Source organism: Nannospalax galili, unplaced genomic scaffold (genome assembly GCF_000622305.1).
Source record: "Nannospalax galili isolate Female #2095 unplaced genomic scaffold, S.galili_v1.0 scaffold1051, whole genome shotgun sequence".
NCBI lineage: Eukaryota > Metazoa > Chordata > Mammalia > Rodentia > Spalacidae > Nannospalax > Nannospalax galili.
In genome coordinates, this window is record NW_008331995.1 from 1624745 (window position 1) to 1649211 (window position 24467).

Genomic DNA, 24467 nt, shown 5'->3' on the forward strand with positions numbered 1-24467 from the left:
GGCATGTGTATGTGGGTGTATGTGGCATGGGGGTTGGAATTGATTAATATGTAGCATTTGCCATCTGCCAAAGCAGGAATAATCTGCAAAGAGAAAGAAGTGATGATATGATGAAATGGAACTCAGAAAAGAGTCAAGTCAATGCTATATGATGGAGCTGAGCCTATGAACAGTTTCCTCCGATGGATTAAAAACTGGCAGAGAAATAACAGATACCCCACATCACACAACTATGAAAACCTGGTAATTTGTACAAAATAACTATTTCTCTTCCTGGAGATAAAAAAGGGAACAATTTTATAACCTCAAAGACTTCTTTGACTTAGAAACAGGGATTTGATATCAAATGTTACAGATCACTAACCCAATGCCTAAAAGAATATGAAAAGTCAAACTCTGCAGTGAGAAATCAATTGAACTGTGGGGCAGGTAATATTCTTGTTCTCATCCAGCCCAGGATATTTGATGATGTGTGAAGACATGCTTGGTTGTCACAATGTAGAGAGTATGCTATAGGCACCTAGTAGGTAGAGGCCAAGGGTGCTCAGAAGGATGTCAGCCAGTGAGGAGTTATCTGATCTCAAATGTCAGCAGTACCAAGTTGGGGAAAGCCTGATTCCTACTTATTGAAATGTGTAGAATGTTTTACGCACTACTAGCTTAGTTCCCAATCAGAATTGTGGTTCCCTATTTCCCAGGTGAGAAAATTCACTAGAATTAAACTTATTTTTGAAAAAGTTTCCCAAGTAGCAACCTAAATAAATATTGAACTCTGACATTCAAACCTGACCAGTGGCTAGATATTGTTGGACTCCTACATGGATGCAAAATTCTACCATTGATGAAGGAAATTATGTTTAAACGTCCAATTGAAAAAACCAAACATAAGAACAATATCAAACAAAATCCTGAACACTCTGAGGAATAGTGCACCTACGCTTATACTATGTTTTCAAGAAGCTGATCACTTACACCAGTACTGCTATGCAGAATGTCTCATGTTCATATTGGGCAATATCAGTGCACAGACAGACAATGATTACTTTCTAGGATCTCACAATGATGCTTTACAGGAACATCAACTCTCTAGAGAGGAGTTTCTAATAGCCTCTCCCTCATTCCACAGAGCTTGTGACTATGACTTTCAGCTTTGACTTTGAAGGGAATGCCTCCTTTCCTAACAAGACCTCTCGACTTTGGCATTATTTTGAGCTTTGGAGTGAGGTGAAATTTTGTTGGAGTCTATCCTGTTCTTCATTGGATGACTAATAACATTCCTCTTCTGGAACAGCTAGATGCCAGGAGCACCTCCACTCCCATGAGTAACTACAAAAACTGTCTTCAGACTTTGCTTAAGTTCACTGGGAGAATAAAAATTTACTCATAAGTGAGAATCACTGAGTGACCCTGAGGCGCTTGGAAAGTCCTTCAAGTTGTGGAACCGGATTGATTTGAATGAGTGTAGTGGGGATGGGGCACAGGGAAGTTCCTGATCAATGCAAGTTACAGAGAGCCACCTGGATATCACTGCAGCAACATCAGGGACTTAGGCTAACAAGTTGGAGAGCCTTGTTCTATAAAGAACGTGATGTGTACGACATGAAATCAATCCCAGCACAAGCAACAAGGATCCCCATCACAATGAACAAACAGGCTCTTGGGGACAGCACTTCCTCCCTGACATGTTGGTTGGTGACTGGCCACCTAAAGGGTTCCTAGATATGTCATGCCTGATTCAAGGACAACTGTGGAGAAGGAAATATGACTTCATCAATGATTCCTGTACACACTGCAGGAATAGTAAACTGGCTGGGTGAAAGCTTTTGACTAAGCGCAAAGAAAACAAACAGCATGCATTTTTAGAAAAAGCCTTTTGTTTCAAAGGAATTTCGACTTTGGGTATGGGTAGATTTTTAAAATGGGGACAATGAATATGACCAGTTATTTTTCGGAATTTAAGCCCAGGTGTTGTATTGAAAGGAAGCTGGGATTTCCCTGGGAAAGGGGAGGCATAAAACACATTATTCTCAGAGGCTCAGAGGCCCAGAGGCCTTTCATCTCAATTGTGAAGGGCAGGAGGAGCAATGTGATGATAAAGAGAGCAGGAAAGAGTCCAGTAAAAAAAAGGGCAGACTATCTCTGCTGGGGTTCAGGGGAGAGACAACACGTTCTCCTCACGTCACAGGAATAAAGTGCGGATACAAACAACTCTCTAAAATAAACCCTTATTTACTCTCTCTTCCCTTATGAAGGAAAACACACATTATGATCATATTTATTTAAATAAGTGTTTAAGAATAACATTTTGTAAAATTTCAAAATTTACAGAAAAACTGTAAAAACCTTACAAACATCTCCCTCAGTTCCTCTTCTAGAGTCCTTCCGACTCCCCTAACTGCCCACATTAACATCTCCCTTGATCCCTGCACCTAGATTCCACCAATTGCCACACTTGATTCTCCTTGTCTACATATGGGCCATGATCATTTTGTCTTTTCCTGAATAATTAATTAAGACATCAGTTCCCTCCTGGATAACAGTTTTGATTTATTTGCTCTTTTATTTTTAAGTTATTTCAGAAGAGGCTTAGGGGGGAGTTGCTTGAATTCTTTCTTGTTTTGGTGCTTAGGTGATTTGAGTATAAGTGTAATAGACTGATAACCACTTCTAAAGCAGCCTACCTGCCCCACGCATCTTAATTCATGATGATGTCCTAAAAAAAACAAAAAAAACAAAACAAAACAAAAACTCGTCTATATGTGGGGAGGGGAGTGGTGGAGTTGGGTGGATTTTCTGTCTGGCCACTGAAAAAGAGAATTAATTGATGGCCTCATGAGTCAATTTGCATGGAATGCTGTTGCATACACTGAAACTTCTGGGGGGCTTCAGTAGCCATCATGACTGTGAATGGACCCATCAAGGTTTTCTTAACACTGCACAGGATGAAGCTTGCAACAACAAAAGACAATGAAGGTAATGGAGGAGACACTGCTACAGCTCTGATTCTTCTGAGATGGTCTTTGAAATGGAGTCTTGCGAAGCTAATCTGCTCAGTGTCACCCACTGGGTTCAGTGAATATGAAAAGCTGCCTTCCCAGAGTTTTTCCTTCAAAGAGACAATGATCTCTTGGAATTCCAGATTCTACAAGGTGGCTACCTGGTGCTTTCCATTTTTGCCTTCTCTTGAAAAGCATCAGTCAGGTCTTGCCCTTTCAACCTACTGCACACATAAACATCTTTCTCCTTAAGTGAACTTACTGCCAAGATGAACTTGAACGCTAAGATGCAGAAGAGAAGCATTTGTTTTAACAGCTGCTTTCACAATGAGAAGCTGGAGTTAGCTCTCTCAAGACAGCTGGTTCTGATAGCTTGTCTTTACACTATCCTGTGTTTTCTAATGCCCAGCTGTGGCCCACTGGAAGTTTGTAAAACAAAGGCACAAATCACTACAAGAATGCTAATTATTGGAGACATCTTATACAGAGACCTCTCAGGCTGACACAGGACTTTTCTCTAGAGTTTATTTTTATGTTTGATTTTTTGGGCAAGTTTATAACTAATCCCTAAGGACACATTGTTGTCTGGTTGTCCTTCCAATATGGTAGCCACCAGCTACAGTAGGTTAACGATCATCAGTAAATTTATAAATTAATGATTTTTTTCAAATGCAGTTTCCTGTTCCTTATCCACATTTTAAATATTTAGAGGTTTGTTTTGGGTGGTATGGGAAGAGGATCTAGGGTCTCAGGCCAGACAGCAAATGCCCTACCACTGAACTATAGCTTTAACCCTTTTGTTTTTTATTTGTTGGTTGTTGTTTTCTTTTGTAGTTTTGTTTTGTTTGTTTTTTGAGACAGGGTCTCCCTGTAGCCCCAGTAGATCAGGCTGGACTTAATCTCCCAGAGAGTCACCTGCCTGTCTGCCTTCCAAGTGCTGGGATTAAAGGTATGTGCCACCAGGCCCTGTTTAAGTGCTTAGTACTGACAACATGTTAGGAATGACTTCCATATTGGAAACTGAAGATACAGAGTATTTCCATCACTGCAGGGAGTCAGCAGACCATGGATGAAGGCACAGCTTCTTCCTTAAAGGAGGGATGGGATGCAGATCTTGACAAAAATGATGGGCTTCTAGGTTAGGCCTATGTGGGTTATCTTCCTCACTACCACCTGCACACACTTAGCTGCCAATCTTCTCTTTCATAAATTTCTGGAAAGGGAAGTTTTGGTCTTTGAAACTATTTGTAACAATCATCCCACTTGAAAGGAAACAACAAGAAACAAAGAAGATGGTGTGGTAGCCCACATGTTCCAGAACTTTTTATTGGAGTCTATTAAATAACAAAAGGGAACCCATGCCTTGAGATCACAATTTCCCCATGTGAGGAACCCCTTGGTCCTGGCAAGAAGGCAGAAAGTCAGGTCCTCCACTGATCTTGGGTCTCAGACCAATCGGCTGCATTTGGGTTCTAATGTAACAGTGAGTAGAAGCATATTCTATGAGAGAAGCTTTATAAGACAGTGTTGTGTCCCCACAGTCTGGGGCATTCGATTAAAAACAATCGAGCAACTGCACATCTAAAAGAGATAGGATTGCTAATTTTTATTTATTGACTAAAGTCAGCAACAATGAAGCCACAGACCCTAGTAGAAATTGGTATTTTTATTTTTATGGTGGTGGGGCTGCCAGAAAAAGAAGTTTCAGTTCTTTAATTACATGAGTGTAGCTTCTTCTTTTCATGCTAAAATTTCCCATTTGTCCTTTATAAATCATAGTACAGAACCTGACCTACAGTAGGCAATTTGAAAGGATTTGTTGGGAAGTGAATGGCTTTTACTTGGAAGGGAATGAGATCCAGGTTTTTATTCCTTTACATCTTTCCCCAAGACAAGTCTTCTAGAAATGGCTTTGCTAATTCAGGATTCCCTCCAAGCCTATTACCCTGGGCAGTACCCTCTCCCTCCACATTCCAGTGTTTCCACCCCTTTCCATGTCAGAAGAACAATTTAGAGTCAGGCAGAGAACACAGTCTCCCCTGAGCGTAACAACCCTCCTGCTCTTGTGCCTCCTCCCCACTTTGGACTTTTAAACTCATAAAAACAGAAATCTGCTAAGCCGCAACAATAGCCACCAAAATGCACGAATAGAGTCTGCTCTAGGTATACAACCACCTTAAATACTAGAAAAAAATATTTAAAGTCTGTTTTAACAAATAGATGCAAGCAACCATTTTGATTACTCTAAACACACTGGAGATGAGTTTTTTTTTTTTTTTTTTAAATAGAGTTTTATTCTACAATGAGCTCAGAAAAAATGCTGTGATTTTTAAATGTCATATTCCTTTGATTAAAAAAAAAAACAACAAACAACCACCCCCCCAAAAAAAGACAAAACCAAACCAAACCAAAAAACTATCCAGCACTCAAGGAGGTTGAGATGGGAGGATTAGGAAGGAGTTCAAGGTCAGCCTGTGCTATAGCAAGATGTTGCTTCAAAACAAACAAAAATATCTATCTTTTATACACCACACTGACAGAGTTACATAGTGAGGAAATATGCTTAATTAAGGCACATCTTCACTTTAGTAAAAACATCACTTAAAATTTAGATTTAATTGGATTTTTTTCATAGTTGAAAAACTTTGCATCATCACCCTTGTCTGGCCAAAATTGAATCTTTAACATAAAAGAGAGGAATGTTTTGCCAGTACCTAACTTTAGTTATATGAAGCTTCCCTACTGCTGGTTATAGGGATTTTGTCAATAGCAGTAATGATTTGGGATTTTTTGTTGTTGGAATTAATTGTACAATGTCAGAATTAGCTCAACACTGTGGAGGCTGGATGATGTTTGATTTTTAAGCATCTCTTTTATTGAGGATCCTCAAACTTCATTCTGAATATAGTCTGTTTTCTTTCTTCCCAGATATGATTAATAGCCCATGATATGAGAGATCTTGTCACTAAAGCAGATCATTATACCATGCAGGGAACTGCTAACAGCACCTACCTCATGGGAGTGTAGGAAGGCTGGGATTGTGTGTATTTAATATGGTATGGGACACTGTAAATGCTTAGTAAAGTTGACCTTTGCTATCATCATCTGCTTTGAAATGTTATTTTGCCTCTCAGTTTTAAAAACCTGTACCTCACAAGAGCAGCCCCTTTGTTTGGATCTTTCATGTATAAATTTCACTGTACAGGTTAAGATGAGAGAGAAGCCCAGTCACCAGTGACAGAAGGAGCTACTGCTATCTGGCTATCTACATATCTTTTGCGGGGGGAGGGGGGCTGTCTTGAAAGTTTCCAACGTCCAACTTTATTGCTATAGTATTTTATTTTTCTTCGATGATAAATTCTTTCTGAAATGTTTCTGAAGGAAAACAAATAACAAAGTTGACAAATGTCATTTGCAGCTATCTGAATACAAAGAATAAGGTATAATCATATTTACATGCATTAGTTGTTTGGTTTTCCTGGTCCCAGCTTCCCTTATGTGTTCGGAACTGTTTCTTCTAATCACTTTTTGTTGTTGTTGTTTTCTGACTATGGTTTACCATTATCTTCAAATTCAATAAACAGAGCATTTATATTTCATAGCCGAGACTCAATAAACCAGGACAACAATATTAGAAAAGAAAAAGATACCAACAAAATGTTTAGCCTCATATATTTTTGTTTATAGAACTAATGATAACTAGTTTGGAATTTTTTAAGTAACCTTTTAAAATGTGCACTTTAAACTATTTCATTACATGAAGTTTAACACTTGGCTACTCAGGTTTGGGAGAGGGTGACAGGATGGAGAGAATTTACAAAATTAAAATGTATCTTTTTAAAACCAAGAGAAACAAATACATTCATTTCTAATTCACATAGCCTATTTGCCTTTACGGTTTGCTCATATACACTGATTTTTAAAACATTGCTTATAAAATTAAATAACATGGAAAAATAAATATGCTTTATTATATAAACACAGAAATCTGTACCACTCGAAATATTTGGAAATACCTAGAGGCATTCCTTAAAACTATTTTCAGAAAAAAATGGTTGTAATGTTTACAATATTTATCTATTTTTTTCTAGTAACAGATACAGTGAGGTCATAAAATACCAACATCAAACATTTTCTCTTCCTACCTATAGAAACTGAAAACTCTGACATGAAAACGAGGTAGACACAAATTCTTAAGTTGGCCAGGCGGAAAACAAAAGCACAGTTCCTTTCTGAGTCCATAAATTCTCATTATGCAGGTCTGCAAGCGTTAACCGAAAGCGAGGCTCAGAGAACACTTTTAGAGTTGTCGTGAAAAACCCAAACAAGCAATTTCTCCAGAGAAGAACCGCCATAGCTAAGATGCTCAGTAAACAGATCCAGGAGGATGCCAGGAGAACGGCAGCCAATGACCCTGGTGTGTGGCACAGACTAGCTTTCTTCCTCTAGATGAATTTGCTCATTTGCTCACTCTAGAACATTCCTGACTTGTAAGATGCTCCCTGTTCTGCCTTGATAACACAGAGTTGGTTTTTTTTTTTTTTTTTTTTTTTTTATTTTTCCCCCATTTTTTTTTTTTTTTTTTTCTAATTTGCCCCCCTTGCTATATGGATAAGTATATTCATTGCCTCATGTGCTTCTGGGACTGGTTCAAGAGTTTAAGGGAGCTGAAGAACATTGTTCCACAAACACAATAGTACCAAAGGCCAAGAGCATTATTTTTAAAAAGACAGAAAAGGTTAAATTTTTGCAAGATTTCTTTTTTCTTAATCAATGTGTTTTCTTTTCTTACTTGACCCTGAAGTTCAAAGAAACTTCATTCTAGAGACTTCGGAAGTTTGGGGGTTCTTGCCTAAACACTGCTTCTTCCTAACTGTGTTGAAGGAGGCAGGCTATCTCCACTTTACCTTGGCTGTGTCACACAGCAGTAATTTCTCTTTAAAGGGGCAGTATCTACATGTGTGGGTCATTGGGGGCAAAAAGCAAGACGCTAAAGGATTCATTGCTATCCCTGGCCTATAATCAATCTCAGCTGCTTTCTGTTGGAAGCAATATATTAGCACCTCAAATGCACTTTTTATTTGTTTGTTTTACTGTTAATTTCAGTGTAGTTATAATGATAAAGCACCATAGAAGGGACTTCGTGGCTATGAACACAATTCACTGAGGTATGCTGAAATTTAGAATTACCAAGACATTATACCAAAGTATCCATGGAAATAAACATAAAATTAAAATCAAAGTCCTGCAGTAAGAGTCTGAAAGATTGCTCTCTCCACACACACACACACATACACACACACACACACACACACACACACACACACACGGATATCAATATATTATAAATGATCTAATTAAACAAAATGCTTTTAATTTAGCTTTTCTTTTTTTTAAAAAAATAACAATCTAAAAGCTTTGTAGACGAAGCCTTGGTCTTAAGACTGTAGAGGCATTTAAATATATGTTCAGCTAACGATTACTTTATGAAGGAAACAATGAAATCACATAGGTAGTAAAGCCAGCATTTAAATCCACAGTCTGTGTATACTAGAACACCGAAATTTTACTCTCTCCCTTCATCTCTCTTATATTTTAGAAAACTGAATGCAGCCAAGAAGGACAGCTATATTAAATATGCTTCATGTCTTTAGCTAAAATTAGTAGCTTCTATTTTAAAATTTAAGCTATTAAAATTTCAGTAGGGGGGGTGGTGATCCTGGGCAAAAATATTAAGCTACACTGAAAGAATACTCAAGGAAGAGAAATAAGCATGTATGTGACTATCTTTATAGACACACGTATGTGTGTATATATGTCTGTGTGTATATATATATACACATATACATATATGTACACAGACATCCCAGCCATATATTTATAACTCTCTAGGACTATATTTTCATCTTCCTAAGCAATTTTATTCTAGAAAAATATAGGATAATCTAAGGAGCTAAACCTGGAAAAGGAAAACAGATTTCTATTTTTCACCAAACCACAATAGTATATAATAAGGAGGCTGGTGAAAGTCTCACAAAAGGCTAATAATTTTATTCAGAATTAGTGAGATACCACTTTTGAGAGACTTAAAGGATTTCTCAAACTTAATTCTGGTGTTGTTGGTGAACAGGGTGAACATGCCAGGGGCTTGAGAAGGGAAATTTCATGAACAGCACTATTTGCAGGTCAGTGAAGGAAGTTGGGCCTCTCAAAGTATATCCTTGGTGTCCTAAAGTTATCTCAAGTCTTCTTCAAAGTACTGATCTAGAGAGGGTACCAGAATTGTGGACAAAATACCCCCAGGGAACTGCAAATGTGACAGTGTAACATTTCTTAAACTCTTGAAGAAGATCCTGTGGCCCAACTGGAGTGCCATTGGGCTATCTCCACATCAGGTTTCTACTCCATTCAAATGGTACAGCAGGTTGAAGACCTACACTTGCACATATGACCACAGATGCTGAATCCCTAACTTTGGAAGCACAATGGGTACCAATCATGTCAGTTAATCTGCTCTTCAGCTGTTACTAGGAATGATTAAAATCTTCCCAGAACCAAAATGAATACAAAGGACTTTCGGATATGACTTTATATAATACTAAATTCATCTTCACTGCAATTAATACATTTATAGGAATATTTACTCTACTTAGGTGCAATAGTCCTACTGGCTCTGTAACTTATGTCCCAGCTTAGCCAAGTCATTTGTTTTGCCAAGAGCTGTTTGCCAAGAGCTGCCCCAGAAGTTTGTTTAGTATTTACGTTGGCAAACCTGTCTCACAATGCCAGTTGCTGGCTAAGCAGTTAGCAAAGGGAAACTAGAACCAAAGCAAAAACCAGTCTCAGACTGCCTTCCTGTCCGGGGAGGAAAGAAGTTTCAGATACCATGAAAGGTACCAGCCAGATCAATGACTACTCTGCTGGTCATTTGTATTTCCAAAATGACTAGTCTGTTTGGTGGACACAGACTTTATGGTGATTATGTCAAGGTAAACCCAAGTGACATGGAGGCAAATTATAGTCACTGAAGAGAAAAATCTCATTGGCCTCAATAAGCAGGAATCTTGCTCCAACAGTCAGAGTTACCACAGCTTAGAAAGCAAAGACTGGCTGCTACTGAGTTGTAATCATTATCAATGTACAAACATACAGTTCTTCTAGGAAAAGGAAGCTGCTTCTCGGCACCCATTCCTGTATGAGGTATATGTACTCTATAATGTCACTTTGGCAGTGTCATACAATGCTAATTCTTCCTACAATAGGAAGAAAACAACAGACCACTCATAGCACATTTTCTAGAATGCTCTAATGAGTTGTTGATTATGAAAGAATGCCTCAGAATACTCCTAATTAGAGAGTTCGGGTAACAAACATGAAGAGTTAGGGCCGTACCGAGCTCCAAGGGCCAGTACTCCACACTGCATCTTGTGGACAAGCATGCGTGTTACACTGCTCACGATCTGGAGGTTTATCGAGAACTTCACAGCTCAAATCTGGGAACCGGTCACCGTTGGCCCGCTGACAGATCACCAGTCTTGTTCGCATGCCCCCACCACACAGCTTGGTACACTGGAAGAAGGACAAAGAAGGCTGGAGTTATTTTGTGTGAAGAGCCCATGAAGAATTTTCTTTCCCCACAGGCAACTTCTTGGCTACTCTCTATTACAGCATTGGGTGGCAGACAGAACCAAGGCAAATTACCAACAATGATACCATGGTTCCCAGATTTGAACGGAGGATATCCATCCCTCAGGGAGGGCTTCCTCTACATCTGTACTAAGGATCGTAATATAGCTCATTTTATCAAGTAGAGAGTACAGTTATTTGCCCCATATATTAAAGGTTAAGGAGTTAACCTAAGCTCAATCCATTAACAAGTAGTTAAGATAAAATTCTTTGAGGTATACAAAACCAAATAAATAAATAAACAAACAAATAACTGGAAACTGCCTAATATTAAATAAAGAAGATAATGATTTATCCAGTTTTATTCTCTGATCTGGCAATTGACTTTCTCTTTCTTTTTTGTTTTTTTGAGACAGGGTCTCACTATGTAGATCAGGCTGGTCTTGAACTCAGAGATCTTCCTGTCTGCTTCCCTAGTGTGTACCCCTAACCTTTTCCTTTCTGAGACAAGGTTTCACTCTGTAGTCTAGGCTAGGCTGGTCTCTCTCTCTCTCTCTCCCCCGCCTCTCCCTCTCCCTCTCTCTCTCTTTAGACAAGGTTTCACTCTGTAGTCTAGGCTAGGCTGGTCTCTCTCTCTCTCTCTCTCTCTCTCTCTCCCTCCCTCTCTCTTTAGACAAAGTTTCACTCTGTAGTCTAGACTGCCTTATAATCCAGACTGGTCTCAAACTCTTGAGCCTCCTGCTACAGCCTCTTGATAAGAAACCACACCCAACTGCAAATTGTATTTTTAAATGTTGCTGGGGATTGAGTCCAGCTTGTTACTACTGAGTTATATACCAGGCAGTATGATCCAGCAACTTTTATGAAGTAGTCAGGAACTGATTCTTTGAGTCTAATCAGGATGCTCAACTATTTAACTTTGTTTCCAAATCTTAGGATAGTTATGTTTTGCCTTTAGGATGAATAAACTGCATGGTGGAAATGCTAACTGAAGTTCTGACTCCTGGCAAGAGTCACACTTGTGAGAAAAGAACGAGTTGTATTTCTTGAACAGCACTGAGCTCATATCCAGGAACAGAGACATTAAGTTTCCCTGCTGTGCCAAGGCCAGATCTCCCACAGCTCTTGGAAGGGTCAGTCCATGACGACCGAAAGATCCCAGCAAAGGCGTTTACTTGACTGGCTTGGGTCCAATTACAGAAGCCTAATCATGGGTCCCACAGGACAGAAGCGAGCACAGAGTTTTGGGAAGATTTGCAGCACATGTGTCTCAGATCCCTAACACCCCCCCCCGGCCGCCCCCCCACCCCGCTCCCCCAGCAACACTGTCCAGAATGATGTAACTCTCAGTGAAAGTCAACAAATATCCCTGGCCTGTGACTACTAGGTTACGTGTATGAGACCATGAGACACAAGAATGTGGCTAAGGGCCTGTCATCTAGTATATCTTTCTCTTCCTCTTGGTACTAGGGTCTCCCAGGTGTTAATTACCAGGCTCTATTTGATTAAACAGCCAAGATGAAACGACTCAACAAGCTTCAAGTATGTTCATTTCCTACAGACATTTTCTTGGTTATCACAAAATAAGATGCTGTAAGTCCTGTTAGTAAATATAATAGGAGCTTAGAACTTCCAACACTAGTACTGTCAATGTTTATCATTATTCTCAATCTTAACAATGTAGGCTATTATTACATTATCATATCAGTTAATTGATTGAAGGCTACATATTAGTCATTTGCTAGGCACTATCACATCTAGCATAAACACCATGAAGGTGGTACTGTTACTGTTCCAATTTATAGGTGGTGATATGAAAATTGGGCAAAGTTATGTTACTTGCCAAGATCACAGAGCTGATAAGAGTCATAGGCAGGAAGTGACCTGATTTTATGCACTGCAAACACTGTGTTACTCTTTACCAGATAAAATAGGCAACTCTGCAAAGGTAACAAAGAATTTCATTATTGGAGTTTATATTCTTTTTTTTTTTTATTTTTTTTTATGTGTATGCATGTATTGCCTGCATATAGGTAAGTGAACCCATGTTGTGCAATGCCCACAGAGGTCAGAAGAGGCTGTCAGATCCTCTGGGACTGGAGTTACAGACAGTTGTTAGCTGCCATGTGGGTGCTGGGATTTGAACCCGGGTCTTCTGCAATAACAACCACTGTTCTTAACTGCTGAGCCATCTCTCCAGCCCCTGGAGTTTATATTCTTATTATTCACTTAATGTCACCTGGGGCAGGGAGAACAGCCTTTCATCCTGGTTCCATGAGAAATTGGAAACACTGGAAGGCACTCTGCCATGGAAACAAGTGCACACAAAATTGTAACAAGGATGGTGAGACTCCCATGGACTAAATTAACACAAAATTCCCATCACTTACAAGTAACCTCTGATTTAATCACCAGAGGTTAACTAATAAACAAGTTAAACCTGAATTTATGGACATTCTTTCTTCATTTTCCTCCCCTACATTTTCAAGCTGTCCTCTTTTGGTAATAAGTACATTTTGAAAATAGTATAGAATTAAAGCTTCTATAAAATCTCAAATCTAGAAGCTTCTACCACAGCCAGTTCTTCTGTAAAATAAAATATGAAAAAGTAGCTTCCAGTCAGCATAACTCCTCAGTGCTTTTGGTCAAAGGACAGACAAGCAAATGGTTTGCACTCACCTCTCCCCAGCTGCCGTAAGCCCACTGGGGACAAGGGCCAGATTCACAGGCTCTTTGCTCGTCAGGTTTGATTCTCTCCACACAGTCACTGGCAGTGTATCCGTTTTCATCCTGACATACCACAACTCGCCTCTGGGACCCTCCAGCACAGGTACTAGAACACTAAGCATACCAGGCATCAAGTTAATCCTCAGCTCCATGTGCATTCCACCCGGACATAAAACAGCTGTTTGAAAGATCAAGACAAATGACAGAAACTGCTCTTAAGTCTTCACATGTGGTGGAGAAAGGTAGTTGGGAAATGGGGCATTTCCCCGAGGAGGGGCTGCTCTCTGTACACATGTATTCACATGCCTGGAGGGTGGAGGAGGCTTCACACACATCAGGCCCTCAATGGGTGTTCAATAAAGCCCTAATGAGTGATAAAGTCTACAGACCTCCAGTGCAACCCCATTTACTGTCCACCTGCATCCTATCTACATTTCTGAGAGGCACAGAAGTGTCAATGGATGCCATAGTTTACGTGGAAATTCTTTTCAAAATATCAAGAGTTTATTTAGAGCCAATGTTTGAATTCTCTTTCAACACAGAGGTCGAATTACACGCTTAATGAATTGCCAGTTGTTGAAATCAAACTTCCATGTGAACTCATTCAATGACTCCATGAAGGCACCACGGAATGCCATTTAGATATTATTCCTACAAGTGACTAGTCCCTTCCCTCCCTTTACAGGAACATGTATTTCAGTGGCTAACGGTAGCAAGGTATGTTTTATTTGTTTTTCACGTTTTCAATGAATTTAATTGAACTCCATCTTAACAACTCTCCCTTCAGCTGCATTTCAGGTGAATGTTCTGGCACGGCTGCTGCTGTGTTTGCATTTCAGTTCATTTCCCACAAACTCTTGTCATAGCTCTTGTGTGTACCTACAGCTGGAGTGTAGGTACACACACTCCCTCCAGAAATTCTTTACAGCTTGAACCCAGTGTGTTTGCTAGCATCCTTCACTATGATCCTTGTGAAACTGGCTCTCATAAAATGACCATCCAGTTCTCAAAGCAATGCAATTCTCTCCAATTAATAAGCTAAGTGTTTTGATTTTAGTTGCAGGTTCCATGTTTTTCTTTCTTCTTCTTTTTTTTTTTTTGTCTTACACTCTAGGGTGCTGAGATTGCAAGCATGGCACCACCAAATCTATCCTACTTGTGAATTCTGAAAGCTGATTTATGCTTCCTACCCAACCTGAGCTTGACAGTGCTATTTTAAAATACTGGCAGACCTTGCTTCTTCCTAGCCAACTTTAGCCATCTCAAGATGCGAAATTCTTTAGTTGCTGATTGCATTTAACTACTGCTCAGTTTCTGTGCTGGGAAAGAACAGCTTCCTGCTGTTTCCTGCCTTTCCTGGTCCATTTACAAGTGACTGAAAAATGCACTCTTGTGATGGCTAAATGGCTCAGCAGGTAAAGGCACTTGCCACCAAGGCTGATAACCTGAGTTTGAGCCCCAGGATTCATAGAGTGGAAAGGCAGCACTCACTCCCTTGAGTCATCCTTTGATTCCTTGCAAACATGCACATGCATAAAAATAAACAGATAAAAATGTAATTTAAAAAGAAAAATATGCCCTACCTAGTAGCTCCATTAAAATATTTTAAACTATTTATTTATATTTTATTTTATGTGAATGAGTGTTTTGCCTGCATGCATGTAAGTATACCATGTGCATGCAATGCCTTTGGAGGCCAGAAGAGGTCCTCAGATTCCCTGGAGTTAGGGACTGTTGTTAGCTGTCACATAGGTGCTGGGAACTGAATCCAGGTCCTCTGGAAGAGCAGTCAGTGCCAATTTTCCAGTCCCTATCTATCTTCACTTTTTAACCACAGAGCAGGAGAACAGATCTACTAGCTCCATCTGAGAATTATTTAAGTGTATTTTCTTTTACAAAAATTCTATTCCTGTCAGGTGTGGTGGTGCACACCTTTAATCCCAGCACTTGGGGGGCAGAGGCAGGCGGTTCTCTGTGAGTTCAAGGCCAGCCTGGTCTACATAGTGAGTTCCAGGACAGCTGGGGCTACAGGCAGACCCTGTCTCAAAAAAGACAAAAAAAAAAAAATTCTATTCTCTTTTCTGAAGGTTCTGGTACACTTACTCTAAACCTAAGAATATTTTTTCCTTTAGTCTCAAATAAATTAATATATAATAAAAACACTGGGAACAATTATTTAATTAGTTTGAGGAACAGAATTTAAAATGCTAAGGAGGGCCTTCAGTGTTGTAAATGGACTTGTAATATAGATTTTAGCTACCAAGTTTCCTTTTGATGATACAATCTTGTATCATTCCTTTATTATGCATGCCACTTGCAAGCTTTATGACCCTCATATAATGAGGGCTCAGTGCTATAAGTTGTGTTTACACAGTTGTCGTATTAAATGCAAGGATGCATGAACAAATTTCACTCTCCAGGGACGTCAGATATGACTACATGCCCAAAACGCACACTGTCCAACTTAAGCCTTATTTAACTTAGGAGAAAAGAGAAGAACAGAAACAAACAAAGAGAACAATCTTAATAAAGATAACTGTCCACATTTGTTAGGTATCATTCTATAGCAGGTAAGGTGCAAAGCTTTAAGTGAATCATCTCATTTATAAAATTCTTGAAATCAAAGAAAACAGGACTTAATGTTGTTATTATTTTGCAGGCAAGGAAACAGGCTCACAGAGGACATGGAACCACCATTAAAAACTCCTTTGCAGGGCTAGAGAGATGACTTCACAGTTAAAAGCACTGGCTGCTCTTGCATAGGCCTGGATTTGGTTCCCAACACCCACATGACACCACCCAACTGTCCATAACTTCAGTTCCAGGGGAATTCATGCCCTCTTCTGGCTTCCATGGGCATTGCATAACATACAGGCAAAATACTCATACACAGAAAATAAAATAAATGAATAAATAAACGAAACTCCTTTTCAGTCTGGCAAGATGCCTTCACCTGTTAAGGCACTTGCTGCTGAGCCTGATAACCTAATTAGATCCCAAAGACCCAAATGGTGGAAGAAGAAAATCAACTCCCACAAGCTGTCCTCTGTCCTTCACAAGCCTGCTGTCTCGCACACACACGCACGCACGCACGCACGCACACATGCACAAATAAATAAATCTTTAAAAAACGAACTCCTTTTCTAAACACCCCCCCCAACACACACACCGCCGCCAGGTTCAGACAAGAAGGCTTTCACAATACCTTCTAGGAGACCACCTGATAATGTCACCCAGCAGTGACACCCCCTCTTCTAATCAATCACAGCAGCATTTAGATTCAAAAGAGGCTGTATCACCAAGGGCATCTTCCTGGGACTGTGATGAACCCATTATCTTCACCCAACATGATGCAAATGTGTGTCGGTAGTCTTACAAAGGAAAAATGCTTCAGAGGCAGTTCTAGCCCGTTTTCCTCCAGGCACTACCTCAGGTGTTAGAGAAGCAAGAAGCGTGGATACTCACTGCTCCCCAGGGGCCAGTTCTCCACTGGTTTCCTCCAAGTACATGGGTGCGGCTAGGGCTGGCACTCCTAGGGCGAAAGTCCTCGTTTTGGAATGGGTGATAAGCTAAGCCACTGTTTGGGGTCCGTTGAGGGCATGGTGACATGAAACATTCTTGGTCGGTCTCTGGGATATAATCCGGGTCACACTCACTCCGATCAATCACATGGTCATTGTAGTTGACGCATGCCACTTGCCGAGTTGCCCTACCTTGCCCACATGTCACAGAGCACTATGTTGAATGTTCAGAAAGAAAGAGGGCTGGTCATTTGGTGGTCAGATTGAAGTTCCTGGATGAATGATTCTTTAAGCAGCTCACGAAATTCCCAGTTACCAAGCTACAAGTCCTAGAATTATCCTTAATGCTCCTTTTCTTTCCCATCCTGTATCAGTTCATCAAGAAATGCTGCCGACTCACTATTCACAGACATCCCACTCCACCCACTTCTGTTTCCACCCTTACCTCTCTTGTCCAAGAAAAGTGTCACCTTCCTTTGTCAGGGTTAATGTAATGAAGCTCAAAAATTTTGAACTAGATTGCTCAAAATTATGCAACCAATACGTGGCAGGATCTGCATTTCTCCATGGTTCTATTTGATTCCACATCTCATGGCTCATATATATTTTGAGATTTCTTGAAATATTAATCTTTATTTTCCTCAGCCCCCCACCCCCATCTATCCTGATATACTTCCTGTATTCTGGGAATACTGCAGGGCCAATAATAAGCCGCCTGAAGGAAAGGTTCCTTTACTTTTATAAAAAGTCAACAGCTGGGGCCTGTGTGCTCATGAGACTGGGCTGGGGGCACTGGAGGAAGGCCTCCCTGCCCACTCTTGGTAGCAACCAAGAGCCACCTGCCTTTGAAGGATCACAGAATGCTTGAGCAATGCTTCCCAACACTCTTCCTGTCCCTGTCACTTTGGGGGCTTTATAAGCCTTCTATATACTGATGGGACTCAATGCACACAGATTTGCAATCAGCCCAAGACCAGTGCTCAAGCAGAATATAAATGGATTCAACTTTTTTTTAATGTGCATTCCTTGCACATTTGACTAAGATTTCTTTCATACTTATCTAGATACCCATATGTGGAAGAGGATAATTTAAATCACAAACTAAGTCCAATTCTGAACTATTACCCACTCACATTATGGACCCTTCAACTCTTTATCCATCCCACTGTTTCCCCAGTTCTACCCCGCTACCTTCCACCCAGAATTCACACTTACAGAGCTCCAATCTAGGGCCTTCCACTGCCCACAGGGTGTCACAGAACATTCTTCCTTGGCCACTGGTTTAGGAAGGGTAGCACAAGCATTCTCATCAGCCACAGAGCCATCCTCATCCCGACAACTGACATATCTCATCCGGGTACCTTTTCCACAAGTGGCTGAGCACTGGTGTTGGAGTAAAATGACACAGAGGGGTAGTTTAAAATGGCTTCTTGCTGTTTCTTAAGCCAGTTTCTTAAACAATTTCTTAGCCCACTTTCTATAGTCAAGTTAGAGATCATCTGTCTCCTCTCCAGACCTTCCCACTTCTCCCAGTCCATTTCTTACTGGAGTCCAAGACCCAAATCGCCACTGGGTCCTGGGCACACTGTGTGCACTTCTCCTTGGTTCTGGAGCCAGCAGGGGAGGGTGACATGATGATAATTCACAGTCCTAGGTGTGAAAGGGGAAAACAGTTACTTTTGAGTTAATGCACACTTATTAAGAAACAGTCATGGCATATAAGAAAATAGGATATAATCTGAATCACTTTCTGAATGGCCTTAACTGAGGGCACATCTACTTAATGATTGTTAAAGCCATGTTTGTTCACCTGTTCATAGGAAAAGACAGAAAACATCTCAAAGCAGTACATATGCCTGGAAAGAGCAGGCTAACATTTAAAAATTATTAACTGTTAATGTTTATAGATTCTCAAGGCTAAATTGTGTTCTCATAGTTCAGGTAGTTTCCTAATCAAAATTTGCTAATCATGAACACGTTTTCCCAGGGAACCTAAAGATAATACCCAAGGCCCTGAAGGTCAAATCTAGATATGAAAGGAGTTTTCAGCAGGCAGCGCTTGGAATTCCTATAATACCCCTCAAACACTCAGAAAGTTGCTATAGTGAGCTCAGTCAGCTGTGTGTGGGTAATAGTCTCAGATTTACAGATAGGAAAACAAAAGCACACACCTGCTCATAACCATTCCCAGCCTCAGAGGTTGCCAACTCCTCTTTGATTTAATATGTGGCCATTAAATGCCTAAGAGTTGGCAGACATGGTGCAAAGTGCTAGAGCCTGATATTGAACATAACTGATGTCTCCTTGCCGTAAAACTTTATACATGGAGTGAAGATACTATTACCTGGCTCCAGACCTTTCATTTTCCTTTGTCTGTGGTCCAAAGAGAGTCACAGGGACTTTTGCAAAGTATTTGTCTGCATGGGAGACACCCTATGGCCAAATGGACACTATAGAATGACATAGAGGGAAGTCCCACTTTGAATCTCTGAGGGGGTCACTAAGTCTTCACCTGATGCTCATGTTAGAAGTCATGACTGATATTTCCTAGGGACCAATAACATGTGTGTGTGTGTGTGTGTGTGTGTGTGTGTGTGTGTGTGCATGTGGTGGCCAGAGGCTGATATCACATATCTTCCTTGATCACTCTGAACTTTATTTTTTTGAGACAGGGTCTTTCACTCAATGTGAATCTCACTGATTGCCTAGACTTGCTGAGTTCCAGGAATGTGCCTGCCTCTGCCCCCTCACCCTCCACTTACTTCTGGGGGTCCAGACACATGATATATGGTTCCTGGGGATATGAACTCATTTTGTCACGTTTGTGCAGCAAGCATTTTCCCAACTGGGCTATCTTTTTGTCCCCCCAACTCTGTCATCTTGAACATTTTAATAAAATTATAAAAAATTAATAAAAGCATTATTATATACGTTAGTACTCTTGTTAGTACTTGATAAGCAACAATAACATGATCAACAGCAGATTTGCTTTTTGTAGTTTTTTTTTAATCCATAAATGACACATGCTGAAGGAGCCCAGCACGTAGACATTACATGTAGATATGAGTTTGTCTACTTAGTTTTCAACTTTACTGAGTTAAATGATGTGTAGCAAATGATTTACAAGTAATATTGAAGCAATTATTTCAAATTTCATATGGCCAACTGATTCTAACAAAAAACTTACTGATTTTTGTCCAACTTTTGAACCTATTGCCAAAGGATGATTGTAGTTGCTAAAAAGATATGTTCAGGTTTGAGTGTTATTTGACTATTGTTTTTTAATGTTCAAGAGGAAGATGAAAGGGAAATGACAATGTTTGTCAGAACCTCTGACTCACTGACTACCACCTTGAGTTTTTTGAGGACTGGAGTTGTAGCTCAGTTTGTAGAGTCCTTTCCTAACATACATGAAGCTCTAGGTTGAAGCTCCAAGGCTTCATTAAACCAAGCATGGTGGCACATGTCTGTATTCCCAGCACTTAGGAGTTGGTAGCAGGAAGATTAGAAGTTCAAGGTCATCCACAGCTACATAGTTTGAAGTGATCCTGGGCTATATGAGACCTTATCTTACTGAAAAAAATTCCTTAAAGAATCAGACAATAATTTTCAAATACTAGATGAACATTTCCTCATTCTGGGGGTGCTATTCACAATGTAATAGCTACAAACTATTTACATTTTCTCTATCACTTTCTTAAGCCAGAACTGCTCCAAATGGACAAAGCAATAAGTGAAGTTCTAAATTATGCTACTAGCTCATAACACTATGGCCAGTTTCAAGCTACACACTTGACCTTGATAGCAATTACAGAGTCGAGAAGAAATGCTCTGTAGCACACTATAGATACAAACAGATGCAAATGACCTTGAGAGCACAGATAACGGTCACACCTAATGAGCTAATAAGTGATAAGTTTTAAGGATTTATCTGCATGGTTTTCAATTTTAAGAATGGCTACATTTAACCTCCAGCATACAATCCTATAAAAATGTGTTAGGTGGTTGTTGAGAACTGCTCCAAACTTGTACCTACTGGATTCTTCAAATGAATAATGTTAACCAAAGAGAGAGAGAGAGAGAGAGAGAGAGAGAGAGAGAGAGAGAGAGAGAGAGCGAAACCAGTCAACATGGGCCATTAAATAAGAATCAAAATCTAACCTACAGATACTTAAACAACTGGGGAAAAAACAAAGCAAAACAAAACAAAAAAACGAGTAAAATAAGATATTAGGTTGAGACCCTAACAAACAGTTTCAGATAATTGAATCCACCACTTGCTGTACCTAAATAGTTATCTGTGAGAATGCTTCAGTTTTGTCAAACCACTGGGAAGTTTTGGCCTTTTACTGCCCAATGCCAATAACTGAGTTGAAACAGGAGACTCACCTGGGTATCAGTTGGTCTAGTTGCTGCATTACAGTCATTGTCATCTACCACTGACATGTAAGCACCAATGATGCACTTCACTGCCCTTAGCTGGTATCCCTGTCCACAAGTCACACTGCACTGGGGGAAAGAAACCAAACAAAAATTTCAGCAAACCTTCTGTTTCATGTTCTTACCCCACAGCATTCTACAAGAGAAAAGTCCTTCTATTATAGTGGGCCAGGGTGCTGGCACCCAGAGATTAGGTAAAAATATGCAATCCTGCTCCATACAGATTATACTGGCTAGTAATTACAGTGACACTCAGATTTATCTGTCTTCACTGGAATTACACCTGTGGGAATTGAGCTCCTTGATTGTGAGCTTCAGAAGGGGAGCAGATCTCCATGATTTTCCTGCCTTTCACACTCTGCCTATCACAGTATCATGGCTAAAGCAGGTACTTAGCAGAACTCTATAGTCTTATTTGACTTCTGAAATATAATTTTCAGGAAAGAACTGAAATTTCCATCAATATTTTTGCATAAGATATTCTTTGCAATATTATTTCTAAATGATATGATGTTGGAAAGCACCTAAACATGTAACAGGCAAAAAAATTAGTTAAATATATCCTAGCATATGAGTAGTGCAGAGATGGCTGCAGCTACTGCAAGGCACACTGCTATAGTTGTAGGCCAAGAAACAGGAAGGGGGGGTGATGTTGCAAATAAGGCAGAGTATGAAGCTGCAGGAATTGGTCCCTCCTCTGCAGAAATCATGACGCTGGCAATAACAGAAAAATAAACTATTTTTAGAACTGGGTGTTTAATTTTAAAGCTTGCAGCAAGTAAATGAGTACTTAGTGAGGAAAGCAGCTGTCAAATATAGGTGACAAAGTGTCATGGCATTTTTGCTTTTCCAACTGCTGTGTTATACACATCTCTCAACGCACAAGAAACATTTTTCCAAGATAGGCCACAAGTAAAGACACAAGTCAGTCTCAATATGTCTAAAAGACAGTATCATAAAATATCTTCTCTGATCATAATGGAAGGGGACTAGGGACCAGTAACAGAAGCAAAACTGGGAAATCCACAAAGATGTGGGAACTAATATAGTCTTAAACAAGCAAACAAAACAAAGCACAGTGACGTCGTAAAACACATTAGGGGAGAGTGGAGATGAAAACAAAATAGAAGAAAATTAGTGAGACACCATGAAGCAGGCCTCCCAGGGAAATTTATGGCCACAAACAGCTGTTTAAATGAAGAAGGAAGATCTCAAATTAATAACCTAACTTTATATATCAAGGAACAAAAGGAAGAGAAAGCTAAATCCAGAAGAAGAAAGTAATTAACAAACATTAGAATAGATATGGGTGAAATACAGAATCAAAAAACAACAGAGGACAGGAGATGTAGAGAGCACATATTTATTATGTGTGAGGTCCTAGGTTCAATCCCCAGGACCAAAAATAAAAGAAGAAATAAAAACATAAATATATCTATAAGAGATTGAATCAGTAATCAAAGCATCCCCAATAAAGTCCAAGTGAATTCTAATAAATAGTCAAAGAAATACTAGCATCATTCCATTCCAAATGCTTCCAAATCATTGAGGAGGATACACTTCCTAATTCATTCCTCAAGGTCAGATTTACCTTAATATCAAAACCAAAGAAAAGAAGAAAATAGAGCAATATCTTTTGTAAGTAAAGATGTAAAATCCTTTCAAGAAAATACTAGCAATCAAATCACACACTATATTAAAACAATTACATATCATAGCCAAGTGAGATTAAGCACAGGAATGCAAGGTTGGTTCAATATTTGAAAATAATCAATGAAATATACCACATTAGCACAAAAAAGGTAGCAAAGAAAGACCTATGATCATCTCAGTTGATAAGAACAAAAGCATTTGGCAAAACTAAATACCTTTTCATGCAAATGCACTCAGAAAATCACTAATGGAAGGGTATATCTTCAATGCGATAACAGGCATCTATGAAAACCCCACAGCAAGCATCCCACCCAGTGGTGGAAGACTCTTCCTCAAGACCAGGAATATGAACAGAATGCCTACTATCACCTCTGCTACTATTACCATATTGGAAGTTCTAGCTGAGACATTAAACAAGGAAAAGAAATAATAGGCCTGCAACTTGGAAACAGAGATGGATAACCTTTTCCACTTGCAGGGATCATCAACATAAATAAGGAAATGCCAAAGAATATGTAAAGCAATGACTATAGATAATAACCAAATTAGCAAAGTTTCAAGCCACCAGATAAATTAGAAAAAGTTAGATGTACTGTGACATCCCACTTTACCAACTGAGCTACATTCCTAGCCCCAAGGGGGTGAATTTTATGTTAAATGTATTTTATCAGAATTATAATATTTTCAAATGGACAAGCATTTAGAATAGACATTTCTCCAAAGAAGATGTTCAAATGGCAAAGAAGCGCATAACAAATTGCTTAGAATGGTCTGCTACTAGGGAAATACAAATCAAAACCACAATGTGATACCACTTTACCCTCAGTTGGAGGTTTGTGATTTCAAAAAATGGGAATAGTAACTGTTGACAAGGATATGGAGAAACTGTATATTGCTTATATATTTCTGGCCTCTATGGAAAACCACTTGTAAGTTAAAAACCTAAATACAGAATTACTATAAGATACAACAGTTACATGCCTATGTAATAAATTGCAAAGAAGTGGCATCAGGAGCTAAAGTAAATATTTGTTCATAAATATTTATATCAGCAAAATGCATAGTAGCCCAAATGCGTAAAGAGCCAAGTGTCATTTCAGATGAAGGAATGAACAAACTGTGCTCTATCCACATGGGGGACTATGGCTGAGAAGTTAAAGGAGGTGTTGATACACGCTACTGTACAGGTGAGTGCTGAAAGCTTTATGCTGCATGACTGATGCCAGCCACAAGGTGCCATACGTTACATAAGGCCAGTTCTTTGAAATGTCTAGATCATGCAACTCCACTGACACAAAATACAAACTGCCAAGGGCAAGGGAAAGAAGGGAATGGAAAATGACTACTGAACATATCTAGGGTTTGTTTTGCAGTGTGGAAAATATTTTGAAAGTAGATATAGGTCACAAAACATGAATAACCAAATACTACTGATTTGTTCACTTTAAAACAGCTAATTTTATGTCCTGTGAGTTTTTATTCAATCAAAGATATAGGCAAAGTA

General features: G+C 39.5%; 1 protein-coding gene across 4 annotated transcripts in view; it reads right to left on the reverse strand.

Annotated features, from left to right (window-relative positions):
- The window catches only part of Adamts9 (ADAM metallopeptidase with thrombospondin type 1 motif 9), a 182128-nt gene that overhangs the window by 76724 nt on the left and 80937 nt on the right, over window positions 1-24467 (reverse strand). For all 4 annotated transcript variants that reach the window (XM_008827120.3, XM_029560637.1, XM_029560638.1 and 1 more), the window contains 6 exons: window positions 21260-21379; window positions 18416-18520; window positions 18086-18253; window positions 16815-17084; window positions 13302-13463; window positions 10389-10565 (listed from right to left, as the gene is read on the reverse strand). In XM_008827120.3, the coding sequence (XP_008825342.1) occupies window positions 10389-10565; window positions 13302-13463; window positions 16815-17084; window positions 18086-18253; window positions 18416-18520; window positions 21260-21379 (1002 nt within the window). The remainder of the gene's footprint in view (window positions 1-10388; window positions 10566-13301; window positions 13464-16814; window positions 17085-18085; window positions 18254-18415; window positions 18521-21259; window positions 21380-24467) is intronic.